Below are 18,544 nucleotides of genomic sequence, written 5' to 3'. Positions count from 1 at the left end.
CCGAGGGACAGCTGTCACCAGACACCAGCAGAACGTGTGGCTGGAGCTCCAGCAGCCAGGGCACAGAGAAGCGAGACCACATCTGAGAGGGAGGGGACAGGGTTGGGCCCTGAGGGCATCGCTGGCCATTTCAAGGACTCTGCTTTTCACTCTGAGTGAATGGGGAGAGCCACTAGAGGGTTGACGCAGAGAAGTGACATGACTCAGGTGTTCCAAGGACCAGGACCAGGGCACAGAAAGGTGGGGGCATGACCCAACTGGTCACAGGGGAGGCGGTGGGAATTGGCTGGAGTTGACACATATTTTTAAGGTAGAGAAGTGATGGCATTTCACTGATGGACTGTGAGACATGAGAAAAGGAGAGTTTAAGGGTGATGCCACTGGCTGTGGCCTGAGCAACCAAAAAGATGGAGTTGCTGTTTACATAAACGGGAAGATTCGGGGGAGCAGGTTAGGGGGTGGTGAGAGAGATGGAGAGGCAGGCATTGAGATTCAGTTTTGGACATGTTACATTGGAGGGGGCTTTTGGACATCCAAGGGTGATGTCACAAAGGCAGTTAGAGGGGTCCCAGCTGGAGATGCAAATTTGGACGTTATCCACTTAGAGTGTTAAAAGCCATGAAAATGGACCCGTCACCTGGAACAGTGGTTCTCGATGGAGACAGGGCTGTCCCTCAGGGGATGTGCTGAAAATCTGAGGGCACATTTTTGGTTGTCACCATGACTGGATGTGTTACTAATATTTAACGGGTAGGAGGACAGGAAATTCAGATGTCCTAAAATGCTCATGACAATCTTACACAAAGAACTGCTCCACAACCCACATGCTTTTCACATATTCCGCAGGCACTGACACAGGTGGAACACCTTTTATTATTATCTGAGCCTAGAGCCTCCCTCCATTTGACTCATAAAAACAATGTGCCCCTTGCCTAGCTCTAAGGTACCCTGAATTTTCCAAAACTACTAAAACAAAGGCAGCCGGCACCATGCTTGGTTCAGAACTTCACCAAGAGTGTCTGCTATTTCAAAACAATCCCGTCACTCCTTCTGCAGCAGCCTTCACCGTAGGTGAGTCATCGACACAACTCAAATCAGACTGCATCTCAAATCCATCTGCATTGTAGCTGTCACACCTATGGTGCTTTAAGGAGCATCTCAAGGCCTTTAGCACAGCTGTGCAGATGGAAATGCATGCTAATACTTCCCTTTTGAATTAGAAGATCATATTGATTTTTCTAAAGTATTGCATGAGGTACGTGCTACTGTCTATGAATTCATCTCAGGGCAGCTAAGGAGGCGCTAGGTGTTGCACGGTGAGAGCCTCTCATGGAAAGAAATGAATGCAGCTAGAAAAGAGATGAGTCTAGGAATGTGGCATGGGCCCACCCAACCTTAGAGACCAAAGGGATGGGGGGAGGAGAAAACCAGAGGAGAACGCACTCCCTGATGAAGGGCATAACCAACAGCATCCATGCTGCTGTGGGGTCCAGCAAGAGGGGCTTGAAGAACTACAACTGGATTGTGGGGGGCTGCAAAGATCGTGCATGACCTCGACCCCTATCCAGGGCGGTGCTTGGGGCAAAACTGCCGGGACGTCCATGCAACCCAGGGCAGAGGACCTTAATTACTGTGTCAAACACTTTGCAGACCTTTCTGGACCCCAGAGGGCCCCCAGTCCCACCCGCTAGCTCCATTCCTTCATGTCCAGGCATGCTGGTCCTCCTGAGACCCCTCCTTGGGAGCCTCCTTCCCTGCCCCGAGAGGCCACTGGTTTGCTTACTGCCCTCTTCAGTCTCCCAACCCAGGGTATCCAGGCGCTCTGCCTGGCCCTGTGCATTTTGATCCATACCCTGCTGAGTCGGGACTCAAAAGCCAAGGAAGTTGAAGACTTAGAACTCTTCATGCCCGAAGAGGCTGCAGGCAGAGGCCGCACCCGGTCTGGGCCGTGGCCCCCTGCTCTGATGGCTGGGCTCCAGGGCTTGGCTGCACTCCGCATGTTTGACTTTGTGGGTCTGTCCTGCGAAAGAGCAGAAAAGAAAAACATGTCTCCATCACTTGAACCTGCTGCATGACATCATCACACTTTACCCCACACACCACGTCACCATGGACTATCATAGAGCAGGAGCGCCTATGATTTGGCTGGAAATAGAATATTCCTAAGATGGGTTTATAGGCTTTATACTAGGCTAATTTTTACAACTCCATAACAGCTTTTACCATACTGAAACATATCCACATTACTGATGTCCTGACATCACTTTTCAGCAGAATGACCTGACACAGCATTCTACCAAATACCCATACACTATATATCTGTATCTCATACCCAGATAAAACAGGTCAGCCAGAGTCAACAAATAAAATGCCCATAAGCTTTGCGGCTTTAGGGTTGACAAAAGAACAATATACTTATTTTTAAAATAAACATAAATGAATTACTTGAAAGAATTCACAGAAGCACAAAATGACTTTTTTCTTCTTTTGGATAAAAATGGGTATCATAAAAAATTAATGAAGCATATTTTAACTGGTCAGACCCAACACCGTTGGGCAGAGTGACTGCCCTAACTACAATATTTTATGAAAGGAAAATTGCTCAAACCAGCAAGATGAAGCTGAAGACATCAGGGGAAAATCCACACAGAGATGTGGAAGGCAGCCCAAGACTGGCCAGCAGGGACTGGCACTGTGATTCCTGCGCGAGGAGCGGCCTGGCCCATCCCTCACCCTCTCAGAGCCTCTGTTTCTTCTGTCAATAACATAACAGGACTGGATTAAATGCCCTCTCAGTTCTCTTCCAGCCCCAACCCTGACTCCGCCCATCCCCATGGACTCAGGGTGTGACACAGGGCATCAAATCCATGATGTTCTGTCCTTTCAAAGAACATCAGAAATGCACTTTACAAAACACCCACAAGTGACAACCACTTCTAACTGCCACTCTCACAGTGCACGGGGAGGGGGGGGGGGGCAGGTCTCATTAACTGCCCCCAGGGGATGGCGGCCAGTGCTAGCGTCCCTGGCTGCCTCTCCCCTCACGGCCCGTTAGCCAGCCACGAGAAGAACCACAGGCAGCATCCTGCTCAGTCTGCGACCTCGTTTCTCCTGACAATGTCTCTCTGCGAGGCCATCTAGTTCCCGACCCTATTGAAACAGTGACTAGCTGGTGGCATGTGTCCAGGCATGCACCTGACTGAGCTCACACTGCAGAGCTGATGGCAGTGGCTCTGTGAATGCTGCTACCGGTGGAAACACTCCTTTAAAGGTGGCGTAATTTGTTTTCCATAGTGTTTCCAAGGGAAACTATTAATGATTCAGTTACATAATTAGTTCAGAACCTTATGAGTCTCAGCTTTGTTCCAAGTATGATGATTTTTTTAAAATTCTGGATTACAAAAAGCAACTTAATTATCGTGTATTTTACAGATGTTCGGCACCGATTATTTTTCTTCTTCAACCCACGATTTTTATTGCTGGTTTCCACAGCAACAATGAAAGAATGCATAGGTTGAGACCTATACGGTAACTAATTTCATGAGGACCTCCTCCCAATATAAAATGAATGAACAGAGCCGGAGTGACTCTTGAAGAGAATTACTGATGAATTTTACCAATTACTGCAGAATCAACCAGCAACCTGTCAGTCTGACTCATGGAGATGACTTAATAAAGTATCTGTTTAATCAAGACACCCTTTTATGTTATGATTAGAATTACTTAGAAATGACTATTACAGGACAGGCACAGTGGCTCATGCCTGTAATTCCAATATTTTGGGAGGCCAAAGTGGGAGGATCACTTGAGTCCAGGAGTTTGAGACCAGCCCGGGCAACATAGCAAGACTCTGTCTCTACAAAAAGTACAAAAATTAGCCAGGCATGGTGGTGCACACCTGTAGTCCCAGCTACTCGGGAGGGTGACAGAGTGAAACCCTCTCTCTAAATAAAAAAAATAAATAAAGGACTGGATATTACAGGGCTTACTTTATGAAAACATAGGATGATTTTGCAATCTGTCTACATTTTCCAAAATCTGCCCAGGTTACCCCTGAAATGAAATGCCTTTTATTTATTGCCCACCTCCACCACAAAAGAGAAAAATAGAGAGATGAAAAACAGCAGGAAGAGGGTGGATGTTTTCCCTGTCAACCTTTTCCCCAACATTTCAGGAGTCTAAGTCCTTGGTTAAAGAGAAGAAGGAAAAGCCACCTCAGTCAAAATTCAAAGATCTAAACTTCTCTCTTAATCTCTGGCAACAAATGCGTCGATCCTGTGGATGGTGCCCCTGATGAACATGCAGCCTCCTTTCCAGGGTTGGTGGGTGGCGACTCTGAGGCAGCACCGTCCAGGCCCATGTTTGTTGCAGCAGGCCTCTTTCCCTATTCTCTTGGACCCTCTGAATTCAACCCAACTATTTCCACATGACTGCACCCAGAAAATGCTCCTTATCCGTCCCCCTCCTGCTGCCCACACTCCCTTTCCTGAGCATCTTCGGCTTCATTCCCATCATTGTTTTCCTGGGCGAGGCCTTCCATTTTGTACCCACCCATCAGCCATACACTGCTCCTCAAATCCCATCTCCTTCTCAAATTTAAAATACACAATATAGGCTGGGAGTGGCTCACGCCTGTAATCCTAGCACTTTAGGAGGCTAAGGTGGGTGGATTGCCTGCGCTCAGGAGTTCGAGACCAGCCTGGACAACATGGCGAGACCGTGTCTCACTAAAAATACAAAAAATTAGCTGGACGTGGTGACACACACCTGTAGCCCCAGCTACTTGGGGAGCTGAGGCATGAGAATCGCTTGAACCCAGGCGGCAGAGGTTGTAGTGAACCAAGATTGAGTTACTGCACTCCAGCCTGGGTGACAGAGGGAGAATCCGTCTCCAAAAAAAAAAAAAAAAAAAAAAAACCCCACAATATGGTGCCCTCCGTCCACTTGCAGGAAAGACTCCTACTAGAAGGGGAGCAGGTGCACCCCTAGGCCCACTCCAAGTTTCTTCAGGTTCCTCCCAATCCACTTCCCACCATTTCTATTACCCTCCTGTCATCCCAGCCCCTCAGCCTGGCTCTCTGAAGCCAGTTCATTTACATAAACGCTGTCATGAGCTGAGAGCAGCTATCCTATTTCATTCTGAGCCTGGCAAAGCACTGCTAAATGCTCTATGTAAATAGCTCAGTAACCCTACGAGGTAAGGGTCACCTCCTGCTGTGATCTGAATGTTCTCCCAGAATGTACATGTTGGAACCTAACCCCCATTGTGGTATTAGGAGGTAGGGCATCTGGGAGGCAGAGCCCTCATCAATGCAATTAGTGCCTGAGGGAGCTTGTTTGCCCCTTCCACCGAGTGAGGGCACTGCAAAAGGACTCCATCTATGAAACAGACAGCAGGCCCTTGCCAGACACCAAATCTAGTGGCACCTTGATCTTAGACTATGCAGCCTCCAGAACTGTGAGCAATAAATTTCTGTTGTTTATAAGCCACCCAGTTTATGGTATTTCTCTTATAGCAGCCTGAACAGACTAAGACATATCCATTTCACAGGTGGGGAAACTTCATTTCCCCAAGGGAGGTTAAGCAACTTGCCCAAATCTCAGAGTTTATCTTGGAGCCAACATTCAGATCCAGTTTAAATTGGTTCCAAAACCTACACGCCTCAACACCAGGGACGGATGGCCTCTCTGAATAATCTTTGCTCCCTGGAGAGCACCAAGGCTATAGATCAAATGCACCTGGTCCAAATTCAGCTCCATTGTTGACATTGTGAACTCAGCCATGCTTTTTGAACATGATTCTCTACATCTTCACCCAATAAGATGGAGTTATCAGTGCCAACTTCATAAAACTGTAAAGATGAAAGGAGAACAAGTCCATCAGGTGCCACGCACACAGAAGGCTGTTGACAACTATGAGCCGCCCTCTCGACAAAAACTGTTGATGGTGTTCAACGGAGCGCTGCTCTGCCTTCTGACTCAGCAGCACACAGTGATGGGTCAATTAAATGTGTGTTCAGGGCAGGAGGCAGACAGACATATCAGATCCAAGGAACACACTCTTCTGCACAGAGAAGACTATTTTCACTTGGAAATGTGAAAGAGAGAAAGAAGCGAGGGAAACACACCTGCAGGGAAGACACTTCACGCAATTAAAATTGCCCAGGGCTTAACAAATCCTGGCTGCTGAAAGATAAACACAGGTGGGAATGCTAGCTGAGTAATCGTTTTCTTATGGATGTGAAATAGTCATACAAAATAAACAGGCTCCAGCCAAGTACAAGACAGTGAAAAAAAGGTTTCTATTATTAATCTCATGATTTCCTAAAATCCTCATGAACACCACAAAGGATCACATCGATCAAGGAATTACAGTTAAATCTAGGACCCCACACCCATGGTGGGGTGGGGGATGTCGTTCCAGGGGTGTTTTCTTTAAATTTGTCAAACATTTTATTTTCTTAGCAAGTTTCTCTCCTCTCCAGAATAGTGTAGGACTTAAACTGCAACTCTTAAATTTCACAGTGTAAAGTAGAAGAGAAAGGAGGGAGGGAGAAAAGGAGGAGAGAGGGAACCGCTATTTAAGGAACACAATTAGGTGCTGGGCAACAGGAAAAGTCAGAGTCCACACATGTCTCCTGCTCCCTGAAAACACGCTGTTCCACCACTAAATCGCTGCCTTCGGAGCCTGCGTTGGAGGGGTTATCTCGGGCCTCAGCTTCATTATCCTTTTAAGGCAAGAAATAGAAAGGCGATTGGGAAACCATTCTGGACGATCAGAAAATAATGACGAGTCTCCGGGAGTGGGAGAGGGCATTCAGGGCTCGGCTACAAGCACAATAAGCACTGGGAAGCGGAAGAGGCCAAAGCATTCAAGTCTGAGAACCAACAAAATAAGAATGTGCACATAGCTCAATTGCCAGGGGACTCAGCAGGAAATAGAACGTAAGTGAACCACACGTTGAAAATACTGAGCTGGAGCTTTTTGGAACATGGGTGGAATTTGCTCCTGACCTCTTCTACAGTAGTAGTTCTAAGCCCAAGGGGCACATGGCAATGTGCAGAGGCATTTATGGTGTCAAAACTTGGGGTGCTACTGGACAGAGCCCAGAGATGCTGCTAGACATCTGTAACCCAAAGGGAAGCCCTACAACAAGGAAGCATCTGGTCTACAATGTCAGCAGTGCCGCGGTGGAGAGACTTCCAGAGGAAGAATGAGAGCCCTTGGGCACTGGCTCCTAGACCAGCCAGCACATGACATATCTGGTTAGCCTCACCACCTAACATGGAAACATTAACACTGAAAATCTGGTTGGGGCGCAGCTGACGGAATCCCAGACTTCAGCAAATGGCCACAGGAAATGCTTCAAAGCTGATTATTTCCCACAGTCTTGAGATGAAAAATCATCCCAATAGCCTCAGATTCCTTCCCGGTAAATAAGGAAAAGAACAGATTTCCATACAGCATCAGAAGAAAAATTCCAAACTAAAATTCACTGATTCCATCAGCAGAAGTAACTGGAAAAAAAGAAGTGAAAAAACTAAATGGAAAAGAACATCTGTACATCACTAATCACACTACCTCAAACCTGAAAACAAACTTTGATAGTGGAGTAAGAAACTATGGACTCCTGCCAGAAGGTGGAGACCCATAAAGAATAGGGTGTAATCTGGAGACCCATAAGGAATAGGGTATAATATGGAGACCCATAAGGAATAGGGTATAATCTGGAATAAGAAACAGAGGCCGAGGCAGGTCCCAAATATGAAATGCAGACCAAAGAGAGAGGCTATAATCTGGCAGCTATATTGAGACCAAGAGCTCAGAATCATTGTTGGTCTGTGACGTCCTTCTGTCTCCAGAGCTGCCTCAAGCAACCAGCATCCCAAAGAGCTAAATGACCACTAATAAGTAGTTATTCCCTTACCTATGACATGGCTTCACATCAAAGGATTAAAGTGAATGAGCCAAGGCCGTAGGAAAAGGAGATGGAAATAAAATAAGAGCCCTTTTTTTAGGAATAGTGTAAAATGGTCTAGTGCAAAGTAAACAGAATAAAAACTACAGTATAGGAGGGAACCAGAGACTTTCATATCTATCTAGGCTGCAGCATCTTGAGCCATATTTATCAAGTCCTGGCTTCAGGCCTTTGCACATGCAACTGCCTCTGCCTGGGATGCCAGCTGGGAAACTGAGGTGAGCTGAGAAAGGAAGTGTTTACAAAGGTGTGGGCAGGGCTTGTAACGAAAGGGAGAAGCAAAAGGGAAAGTGCAGCACCCCAGAGCTAGGAAACACCTCATACACATCCTCTCCCTCCCTCCAACCTGACAGCCAGTGCTGCCCACAGGCTCAGAGAAGGCATGGTGCATGGGTACAGTGTCTATGTTTGCCTGTGCTGGCACAGAGCTGGAGGAAGAAGACAGAGATGTGGCGTGGCAGCAAAGAGGAGGCCCAGGATGCCTGACCAGCTTCCATGGCCCGGCTAACTTCAACACCACCTTCCAAAGTGTGCTCAAGTCTCTCCCCTCCAGAAAATCTTCTCCTAGTCTGAGAGGGTCTCATAAGTATGCCCCTCCTTGTTGGTAAGCCCTTCCCAGGGGCAGCCTCCTGGCATCTGCCTGTGTACAGCCAGCCTCAGCCTGGGGCACAGAACAAACCCTGAATAACCAGCTTCAGCCCTGACTTCCCTATTTCTGTCATCGGCACAGCCTTTCTCTTGCTCTTCCAGACTCAAAACCTCAGTCATCTTGGACTCCTCTCTAGGGCTCCCATTTCTCAAATTCACGGCTGTCCAGGCCAGCAGATCAGATGCCTGCAACGTTTCCTGTAGGAGCCCTGCCTTTTTCTCCAGCACAGATTGGCATTAAGGCCCTCCTGGGCTCATCCATTCCACATATTCAAGACAGATTTCTGAAAATTCAGCTGGGGTCAGTCATTTTCTGCTCAAAATCCTGCATTTTATCTTATTTACTCATTTATTTTGTTAGAGATGGGGTCTTACTCCATTGCCCAAGCTGGAGTGCTGTGGCATGATCACAATTCACTACAGCCTCGACCTCCTGGGCTTAAGGGATCCTCCTGCCTCAGCCTCCCAAGTAGCTGGGACAACAGATGTGTCACCACACCTGGCTAATTTTTTTTTTTTTTTTTTTTTTTTTTAGAGGCGAAATCTCACCTTGTTGCCTAGGCTGGTCTCAAATTCGTGGGCTCAAGTGATCCTCTTGCCTCAAGCCTCCCAAAGTGCTGGGATTACTGGCATGAGCCACTGCACTCAGCCCATTTTACTGTATTTTTAAGCTAACATTTAGCAACACCAACTAAGAGCCCGGCACCATGTTCACCATTTTCCTTCGTCTTCTTTCATGTTTCTGACTACCCTGTGAGGTAGCTGCTGTCATCCCCATTTTATAGTTCAGCAACAAGGAAATGTCAAGGAGTTTGCTAACTCCCCCAACGGGACCCTCAGCAATGCCACTTCAGGCTGTGTGCCTAACCCTGGCCTACTGCTCCCCTTACACACCGTCTGAGTCCATTTGGGCTCCTACAATGAAAAAAACGTAGACTGGGTAATTTATAAACAAGGCAAACTCATTGTTTACAATTTTGGAGGCTGGGAAGTCCAAGGTAAGGCACCAGCAGATTCAGCGTCTGGTGAGGGCTCACTCTGCTGCACAGATGGTGCCTTCTTGCTGCGCCTCACATGGCAGAAGAGGCAAGGGAGCTCCTCGAGCCTGTTTTGCACAAGCACAATCCCATTCATGAGGGTGGAGCCCTCATGGCCTACCTCCCAAAGGCCCCACCTCTTAATCCTATCACATGGGGTTTTGGGTTCCAACAGATAAATTTTGAGGGGTACATCAACATTCAGACAATAGCATCCACCAAATTAAATGACGGCTTGCCTGAGCTCGGCTGAGCCACACTGACCCCTTACCCTGCAGCGTAGCCAAACAGGACTCTTCTCTGCACTTCCGATGAAACTTGCGGTTCTCATCTTGGGGTATTCACCAATCTGAGGGCCTCCGTGTATGAATGTTTTATCCCCTCCTTTTAGGCTTATGCCAATCAAGACTTTCTTGCAAAAACCTTTCTGATACTCCCACCTCTAAACCTCCAGAAAATCATCTCTCTTCTGGAACTCCTAGGTCTGTGACCACTGCCCACCCCTTGGGCCAAGCCCTGCCTCTCACCCAGGTGCTGCAGCCTCCCCTCACCGGCTCTTGGCCTCTGCTCCTGCCCCTTCTTGCCCACCACTTAATGCCCATTCAGCAGCCACAGGAGTCTTTTCAAAACACAAATCATGAACTGTCCACTTAAAAATGGTTAAGATGGTAAATTTCATGTTATGTGACTTTTTTTCACTAAAATTAGAGTTTCAAAATTAAGACACATATACAAAAATCAGATCACATCACTCCCTACACAGAACCCCCCAGTGGCTTCTCACTGCATTGGGAGTGAAAGCCCAAGGTCTTTGTCCCAACCCCAAGCTCCTAGGCTTTCTGGCCCTGCCCACCTCCTCGCCTGGCTCTGATCACTCTCCCCTGCTCACTATGCTTCACGTGGGCCGCTCCCAGCTCCCCGAGCATGTGCAGCTAGTTCCCAAGGAAAAGCTCTGCCCCTGCTGTTCCCTCTGCCCAGAATGTTCCCCAGCTCCTCACACAGTGGGCTCCTTTCTCCTCGGTCAGTCTCTGCTCCAAGGTACTTCCTCTAGGAGCGTCTTTCTTGCACTCTCTAGAGTAGCTCTCCCACCCCACCAAACAGCCCCGGTTTATTTCTTCAGAGCCTTTATCACCAAATGAAGACTCTCACTGCCATCGATTATCTGCCACTGATTATCTGTCATGGGTTATCTGCCTTCCTGTGCTACTAGGGAAGGTCCGTGATAGTAGGGCCTTACCTCCCTTGTTCACCATTGTGTTCCTGGCACATAATAGGTGCTCAACAAGTATTAGTTAATGAATACTTAGATTCTGGCTTTCACTGAAGACATGCATATGGGTGTCTCCCTGGCCCTGCCCCACCAGCCAGGGAGCTCCTACAAAGGTACACAGGTCCCAGCAGGCAGGAGCCACTCACTAAATAAGTGTTGAATTAACGGGCAAGCACAAAAGAGAACTGGAAGGCAATGACAATCCTTCTCCCATAATACTTATAAATATCTCTAAATGGTTGAAAAAAAAAAATAAAGTCCCCAGACTGCTTTCAGGATGAGAGCCCCATGGATATGAATATAGAGCCTTCTGGCACTACTACCTTGAAAACATTCATGTTGATGTGTAAGCATCAGTGTTAGAAAACTTAATCTTGTTAACTCACAGCCATGCCTGAGAAATAGTTCCTAAATTTATCCTGAGGGATGGCTTTTAAAACTTTTGGTTTATACCCTAGTTTCACAGAAATAGTAAACAACACTTTACATTTCTATGGCTTCAGATTTAACCAGGCATCTTCACAAAAACATAATAAATGAATTTATGTTAGTAAATGCTTTGTAAAGTGTGAACTGATGGTAACCATAGACTTAGGAACCTGATAATTTAAAAGTATCAAGTCTGCGTACCTTATCTTTTATCCAACCTTTTCTGCTTCTTTGTTCCTAACTTAGGGGCCCCTAAGCCAAGTGGGGATATGGGCACAGCCCTGTGATGTCAGGGGAACACCTTCTCAGGCAACAGGCAGGCCAGTTCTGTTTCATTCTGTTCTATTTCCTCTAGAAACAATGCAAGAACTGCAGGGCATGCTGCCCCACCCACCCACCCAGCAAAACCTCTGTGTGCTCTACCAACATGCTTCTGTGCATTTGAACGATGAGGACCTGGGAGGAAGGGGACAAACCCTCTTCCCCAGCATTGCTGAGCACAGATGCAAAAAAGGGACCCTCCATAGTGAGAGCCCCCACCCATGGATGGAGAGATCTGGCCCCTCACCACGTCCACTGCCCCTCCCTCTGCTCACTATACTTCAGCCACTCTGGTCTGCTGACCAGAGGAAGACAAAATCAAGGAGGAGCCAGCCCAGCTCTGCAAACTCAGGAGAGGCAGGCTACACATGCCACATGCCCCTGGTGACACACACTGGCTGTATGGCACCCAACAAGAGAAGCCAGAGGGTGATGTCGTAAGTCCCCTAGTGGCTTAATTCAATGCACAGAAGCCTTAAGTCATGAGCAGCAGGGTCTCAACTGGACCCAACCACACTGAGTGCTGTGGCCTCGGCATGTGAAGAGGCTGGCTGAGGAGGGTCCCTGGCAGTCTGTCTGTCTGTCTGTCTGTCTGTGGAAGTAAAGGGTCTCCTGGGATAACGCTTGACCTAGGGGGAGAGACAGGAGGTGGGAATAGGGCCATCAAGGCAACATGGAAAGAGCTACTTCCCCAAGGAATTCTGAGGCCTCCAGCATACTCATCATGGCTTCTGGGGCGTGCTGAAGGCTTGGCACTATGGCGCCTCACAGCCACAGGGCAACATGGCAGCAGTGGTGCCCAGGGCGGCAGAGGCAGCAGTGGGACTGCAGGCAGCAGAGGCCTTCAGTGTCATGGACATGATGGCAGCAGCCATCCCAGAAAGTGCCTGGCCAGGTAGAGAACGGAGAGACGGCACATTAGCTAGGCCTATTCATTTGATTCACTCCTTGGGGACATCAGGAAGAAAGAAGGGGAACACAGAACTTTGCTGGAACTTCTCTAGTTGCAGAGGATGCAGGAACAAAACTTGGATGATCGCCGCATGGTCCTAACTCACATCTGCATCCCGCCGTGGGTACCCAGAGTTGTGGTGGATATCCTCTCCGCTGAACAGGGAACGTCCATCCACTCGCACATGCAGCGGGGAGTCCGCCATTGCTCAGAGCACCGTGAGTTCTGAATTTCCTTATTGTTGCCAGATTAAGTTAAATCACTGAATGTGGCTGATTTCTTTTTTGTTCTCTCATTCCTGAGATTTTCTTTTTTAACCCACAGGCTTTAGCAATATTCCTGCAGTGCCAGCTGGCTAATGAAAGCAACTGCTGTGCTTTGCAGGGTTAATTTATTCAGTGCCTGGAATATGCCCTATCCTTCGTCAGCATCAATCGCTTCTAGCATTGTGTTTTAAATATACACAGGAACCACAAATACAAGGGATAATTTTGCAGGCTGCTCCTGGGATTACCTTGTCATTACACGTTCCTTGCACAGGAGTAAGTCTACAAGGAACAGCAAGTACAGCAACTGCTGTGCGATCTGTTTCCAGCGTAGGGGACAGAAACAGTTATGTAACAGCACTTCCGCTGCCCCCTATGGATGTGCCCTTTATGACGCAGACATATCTGACTTTCAAAATAAAGAGGGACAGTTACCCCCAACCCTCAAAGAGCACAGCCTGAGCCATGCCATGAAGCCACCTCCACCTCCTCTTTGTTTGAGGATAAGGCACACCGAGTGCTCAGGCCCTTGCTCCCTTCTGCCCACTCCTGCCAGCTGTCTTGCACTTTGACCCCAGGCACAGCAAACGACCAGCAGCTGCAGGAATGCTGAGCTCTATCATTCAACCTCCAGGCCTGCCCAAGGCCACTCCAAGCCCAGAACAGGCTTCCCAGCCTGGACTCCTGCTTTTCACTTACCCTCTACTGTCTGGTAAACCTCAGTTCACAGCCCCTTGTCTGGGTACAGACCTGCTTCCACACCACAGTGTGTCCACAGCACCCTGGACCCAGGCTTATCAGCAGGCCTTACACCAGACAAAGACTGTTTCCCTGTGTGACTCCCACCCCCACCTCCCTTGCCCAGACGGTCCCTGAGTGAAGGGCTCTGTCTCATTCCTCTGTGGTTCCACACCTGTGGGCCCAGTAGGTCTGGTCCACATTAAAGATAGCTCATTGACCTAAAGGTGAAACCTGAAACTAGAAAAGCTCTAGAAGGAAACAGGAGAAAACTGTTGTGACCTCGAGTAAGGCAAAAATTTCTTAGTTACAACATCAAAAATATGAGCAATAAAATAACTAAGATAAAAAAACAAAAAAACCCACCTGATTAATGGGATATTGTCAAAATTTAAAACTTATGGTCTTCAAAAGACATTGTCAACAAAATGAAAAGACAAGCCATCAACTGGAAGGGAAATATCTGCAAAACACAAAACTGATAAAGGACCTGAATCTTGAATTCTTGAATAATAACCATTTTTGTTATTGTTTGTTACTTTTATTTATTATTTATTTATTTATTGAGACGGAGTCTTCCCCTTGTTGCCCAGGCTGGAGTGCAATGGCAATGGCACAGTCTCGCCTCACTGCAACCTCTGCCTCCCAGGTTCAAGCAATTCTCCTGCCTCAGCCTCCCAAGTAGCTAGAATTACAAATGCCCGCCACTGTGCCCGACTAATTTTTGTATTTTTAGTAGAGACAGGGTTTCACCATGTTGGTCAGGTTGGTCTCAAACTCCTGACCTCAGGTGATCTGCCCGCCTCGCCTCCCAAAGTGCTGGGATTACAGGCATGAGCCACAGTGCCCGGCCTCTTTGTTATTTTTGTTAAAAATAACAAATGATATCCATATTAATAACAAATAATAATAATAAACTGCACAAGGCAATAAGAAATGACCAAAGATTTAAATAAAAACTTCACCACAGAAGATATTTGGATGGCAAATAAGCACATGAAAAAATGCTTGACATCATTAGTCACTAAGAAAATGCAAATTGAAACCATAAGAGCTATCACTATACACCTACTAGAATGGCTAAAAATTTAAAAACAAAACAAAACAGTATCAAGTGCTGGCAAGGATATGGAGCAACTGGAACTCTAATACATTGCTGACAGAAATGCAAAATGGTACAGCCACTTTGCAGTGCTGAAGTTTCTTAAAAATTAAACATATACAATCCATTAATCCCACTCTTCAGTATTTATCCAAGAGAAATAAAATCTGTGTTCACACAAACATCTGTAACGCTAATGTTCATGGCAGCTTGATTCGTAACAGCAAAAGTCAAGCAACCTAACTCTCCCTCAACAGTGAATGGATACATAAACTGATGCATCCCCACATTAGACTAGTACTCAGCAATAGAAAGAATGAACTCAGCAATAAAAGTGAATGAATAGCACACACACAAAAAGGATGTATTTCAAATGCACTACGCTAAGCGAAAAAAGCCTAAACTCAAAAGGCTACCTACTATCTACACAAATCTTACCCATCTTTAAGTCCCAGATCAAATGTCAGTTCTCCCTTGTAGTCTTATCTGCCATCTCCCCACACCTACAAAAAGACAAACGTGATTTGGTGTTGCTCTAAATTCCAAGCATTTTGTCTATGTCCTCTCTTGTATGACTGTATATGCCAGTTATCATGTCTCTCCAACTAACTGGAAGTGCCAACTCTGATTCACCTTTGCATTTAAAAGCAAAGGCAAATCAGTGGCCCCACCAGCAGCTGGCCGGCACTCAGACCCCTTCTGCTGTGCCTGCTGCCTAGCATCTGGATCAATGCCTTACATATGAGAAGTGTTCAGAAATTTTCTGTTTGATGAATTAACAAAAAATTAAATGTCCCAGGTGACCTGTGGCAGATATAGTTGGTATGGTCAGGACTCAGAAAGAATAATACAGCCCAAGAGTCTGGACTAGATGTCTCTTAGTACTATTTTAGATGAATGAATGAATGAATGAACGAATGAACACCAAAGGACACAGCAACCAGTGCTAGAAAGAAGCCCACTAACAAGCTATGGTGTGTGAGCACAGTGGGTGCTGGAGGGGAAAGTGGCATCTGAGTGAGACTCTAGTCATGGGCTGAACTGTGTCCCTCCCCGCCACCCCCTTCCTATGTTGAAGCCCTAACCCCTAATGTCTCAGAATGTAACTGTATTTGGAGGGAGGGTCTTTAAAGTGGTAATCAAGGTGCAATGAGGTCATATGGTTGGGCCCTAATCCAGTATGACTGATGTTCATGTAAGAAAAGATTAGGACACAGACACACACAGAGGGATAACCATATGAAGATACAAAGTGAATATATATATATATATATTTTTTTTTTTTTTTGAGACAGGGTCTTGCTCTGTTGCCAAGGCTGGAGAGCAGAGGCATGATCATACCTCACTGAAGCCTCAAACTCAACACTCAAGCGATCCTCCCACCTCAGCCTCTTGAGTAGCTGGGACAAGGTGCACACCACCACGCCTGGCTAATTTTTTTCTTTTTTGAGAAACGGGGTCTCACTGTGTTGCCCAGGCTGGTCTCAAACTCCTGGGATGAAGCAATTCTCCTGCCTCAGCCTCCCAAAATAACACCTTGATTTTTACTCCAATGTCTGCTTCCAGTACTGTGAGAAAATTAACGTCTTTTGTTTAAGACCTACAGTCTGTGGTACTTTGTTGTGAGCAACCAAGCAGACTAATACAACTCTGAAGGATGGGTAGGAGGTTGACATGTGAAAACTGGAGGAGAGGGCATTCCAGGTGAGAAGAGGAGCACCCCCAAAAGCAGGCAAGGAGCAGTGCTGTTTGGCCACAGCGCGCGAGCACGGTGGAAGTTGTGCAAAATGGCGCTGGAAAACAGAGTGGCAGTGGATGGCGGAGGCCCAGAACAGCAGGTTGAAGAGCTGAGGCTTTGAGAGTGCCTTTTCCCTGTCTTGACTGGTGGCAACTCAGTATCATCTGTGATGGAAGGAGGCAGCAGGAGCAGCAGAAGGAGTCTGAACGGCCGGCCAGCTGCAGGTGGGGCCACCGTGGCCTAAACTGGCATACATGGGCCCCAGGGGCTCCTGGGGTGGCTTTGGGGGCAGCAAAGGTTTGTTGATTGAAAAGCTGTGTGTGTGTTGTAATGTGGGAAACTCAGGGCCACAGCATGGCTCACCTGTGAAAAGTTAGAGTACGGATCAGAGCAACAAACACATCACGGGATCCTGACACCCAGAACGCTGCACCCGTGGGCTCTACATTCCGGAGAGATCCCAGTCCACCCCAATCTTCCAGATGCCACCACCCCTCTAATTCACCTCCATCCTCTTCTCAGCCCTCTCCCTCTACCTGGCTAATCTTTCCACACTAACAACAGTGATCCTTTAGAAATGTAGGTCAGATCCCATCACTTCTCTGCTCAAAGCCCTCCAGTCGGTCCCTGTGTCCCTTGGAATAAAACCCAGGCTTCCTACCATGGTTCACACGCACAACCCACATCCCCGCTCCCCAGGCCCTCCTCTCCTCTTCATTCCCTGTGCTCTGCTGCACTGGGAAAAAAACCAGGCCCAAAACAAGTCGTGGGAATTCACTCGTTTACACAAACAGCTGGGGACTGTCTCATTCATTTGTTTGCTCAAGAATCATTCTGGAAGCACCTCCTGTATCTAGGCACTGCAGTAGGCAACCAGGACACAGGATGGACAAAACCAAACACCATCCCTCCCCACCTGGGGCTCACCATCCAGTGTAGGGAACTATCAAATGGCCTTGAAAATACCAGATATCAATTGGGAAAATGCTACTAAAAAGTCACACAGTGACAGAAGAGCTTATTCAAGGGGCACATGACCCAGCAGGAAGGAAAAGACCCTTTGGTGACCCTTCCAGGATAATAAGCACGAACTAGATGACAAGAGGGAGAGAAACCCACAGGCACAGGGAACAGCAAAGCAAGGAGGAGGGATACTGGGGCAGGAAGAAGAATGCAAGTGTGGGGCAGGGGTTTCAAGTTCCTGCAGCTACAGGGGTGAGGCCAGCGAGCAGGACCACAGGAGGGCCCCAGTGACCACCCCCACCTGCACTGATCCCATCATGTGGGCCTGGCCCTCCTCAGGATGGCCAAGGGGATGCCCAAATCTCTCAGCATCCCAAGCCAGTTCACAAAAGCTGCTGTACCGCTTCTTGTCCTGGGGCTCCTCCCATGCAGTAAGGGCTCGCAGGCAGCACAGGTGAAGCCAGGAGGACTTCCTTTCCCTATGTCCGACCTCATCAGTGAGACCCAGAGAGTCCCTCAAGCTTCTAGACATAAGACAACCCGAGACCCTCCCCCCGAGGGTCTCATTCTTTACCCACTGCAAAACCTCCCCAAGTCTGCCTTCCCCAAAAGGCAGCGAGGTAGGCTGCTTGTTGCTCCTCTGCCCCAAGCCATTTATTTTGGGCACTTGTGGCTCTTCTTGTTATAAGGAGGCCCATTACTGTAGCCATCAGATGTGGCTCCCGCGGTCTGCCTCAGAGGGACCCTCTGATCCCCCGGGTTGTAATGTGTTGCTGGCCTATCTCACTCTTGTAATTAAACAAAATAAATAAATGCTCTGCAGTCTCTCCCTCTTTCTGTCATCTCTTTCCTACAGTGTCCTCCCTGAGTTCACTGACGAGAGTCCCCCTCTGCCAGCTAAATATCTAATCCTGATACATTCCCTTTCTCCCATATAAATAGCATCCCTTTGTGATCAAAGCAACCCCATGCATGCCTTCTAGACCACATTCAAGAGTTCTGCCTTCATTACTTATCATCCTAACTTTTAAATTTAGCATCATTTCATTTTCATTGTTTCTCACTTGCGATTAAGTCCTTTCAAGATACATTAATAATGTT

The 18,544-nt window shown here is 47.4% G+C and overlaps 1 protein-coding gene across 6 annotated transcripts in view; it reads right to left on the bottom strand.

Moving 5' to 3' along the window:
• The window catches only part of SPECC1 (sperm antigen with calponin homology and coiled-coil domains 1), a 305,733-nt gene that overhangs the window by 216,480 nt on the left and 70,709 nt on the right, over positions 1-18,544 (bottom strand). For 2 of the 6 annotated variants that reach the window (XM_054536298.2, XM_054536299.2), the window contains one exon: positions 1,853-2,020. In XM_054536298.2, the coding sequence (XP_054392273.1) occupies positions 1,853-1,999 (147 nt within the window). In that variant the 5' untranslated portion in view covers positions 2,000-2,020. Of the gene's footprint in view, positions 1-1,852; positions 2,021-18,544 lie in introns of those variants that run through there. The other 4 variants (XM_054536302.2, XM_054536303.2, XM_054536301.2 and 1 more) reach the window with 2 other exon arrangements.

Source organism: Pongo abelii, chromosome 19 (assembly GCF_028885655.2).
Source record: "Pongo abelii isolate AG06213 chromosome 19, NHGRI_mPonAbe1-v2.0_pri, whole genome shotgun sequence".
In the NCBI taxonomy this organism is placed as follows: Eukaryota; Metazoa; Chordata; class Mammalia; order Primates; family Hominidae; genus Pongo; species Pongo abelii.
The sequence above is the reverse complement of the archived record's forward strand: the minus strand, read 5'-3'. Positions and strand labels throughout refer to the sequence as shown.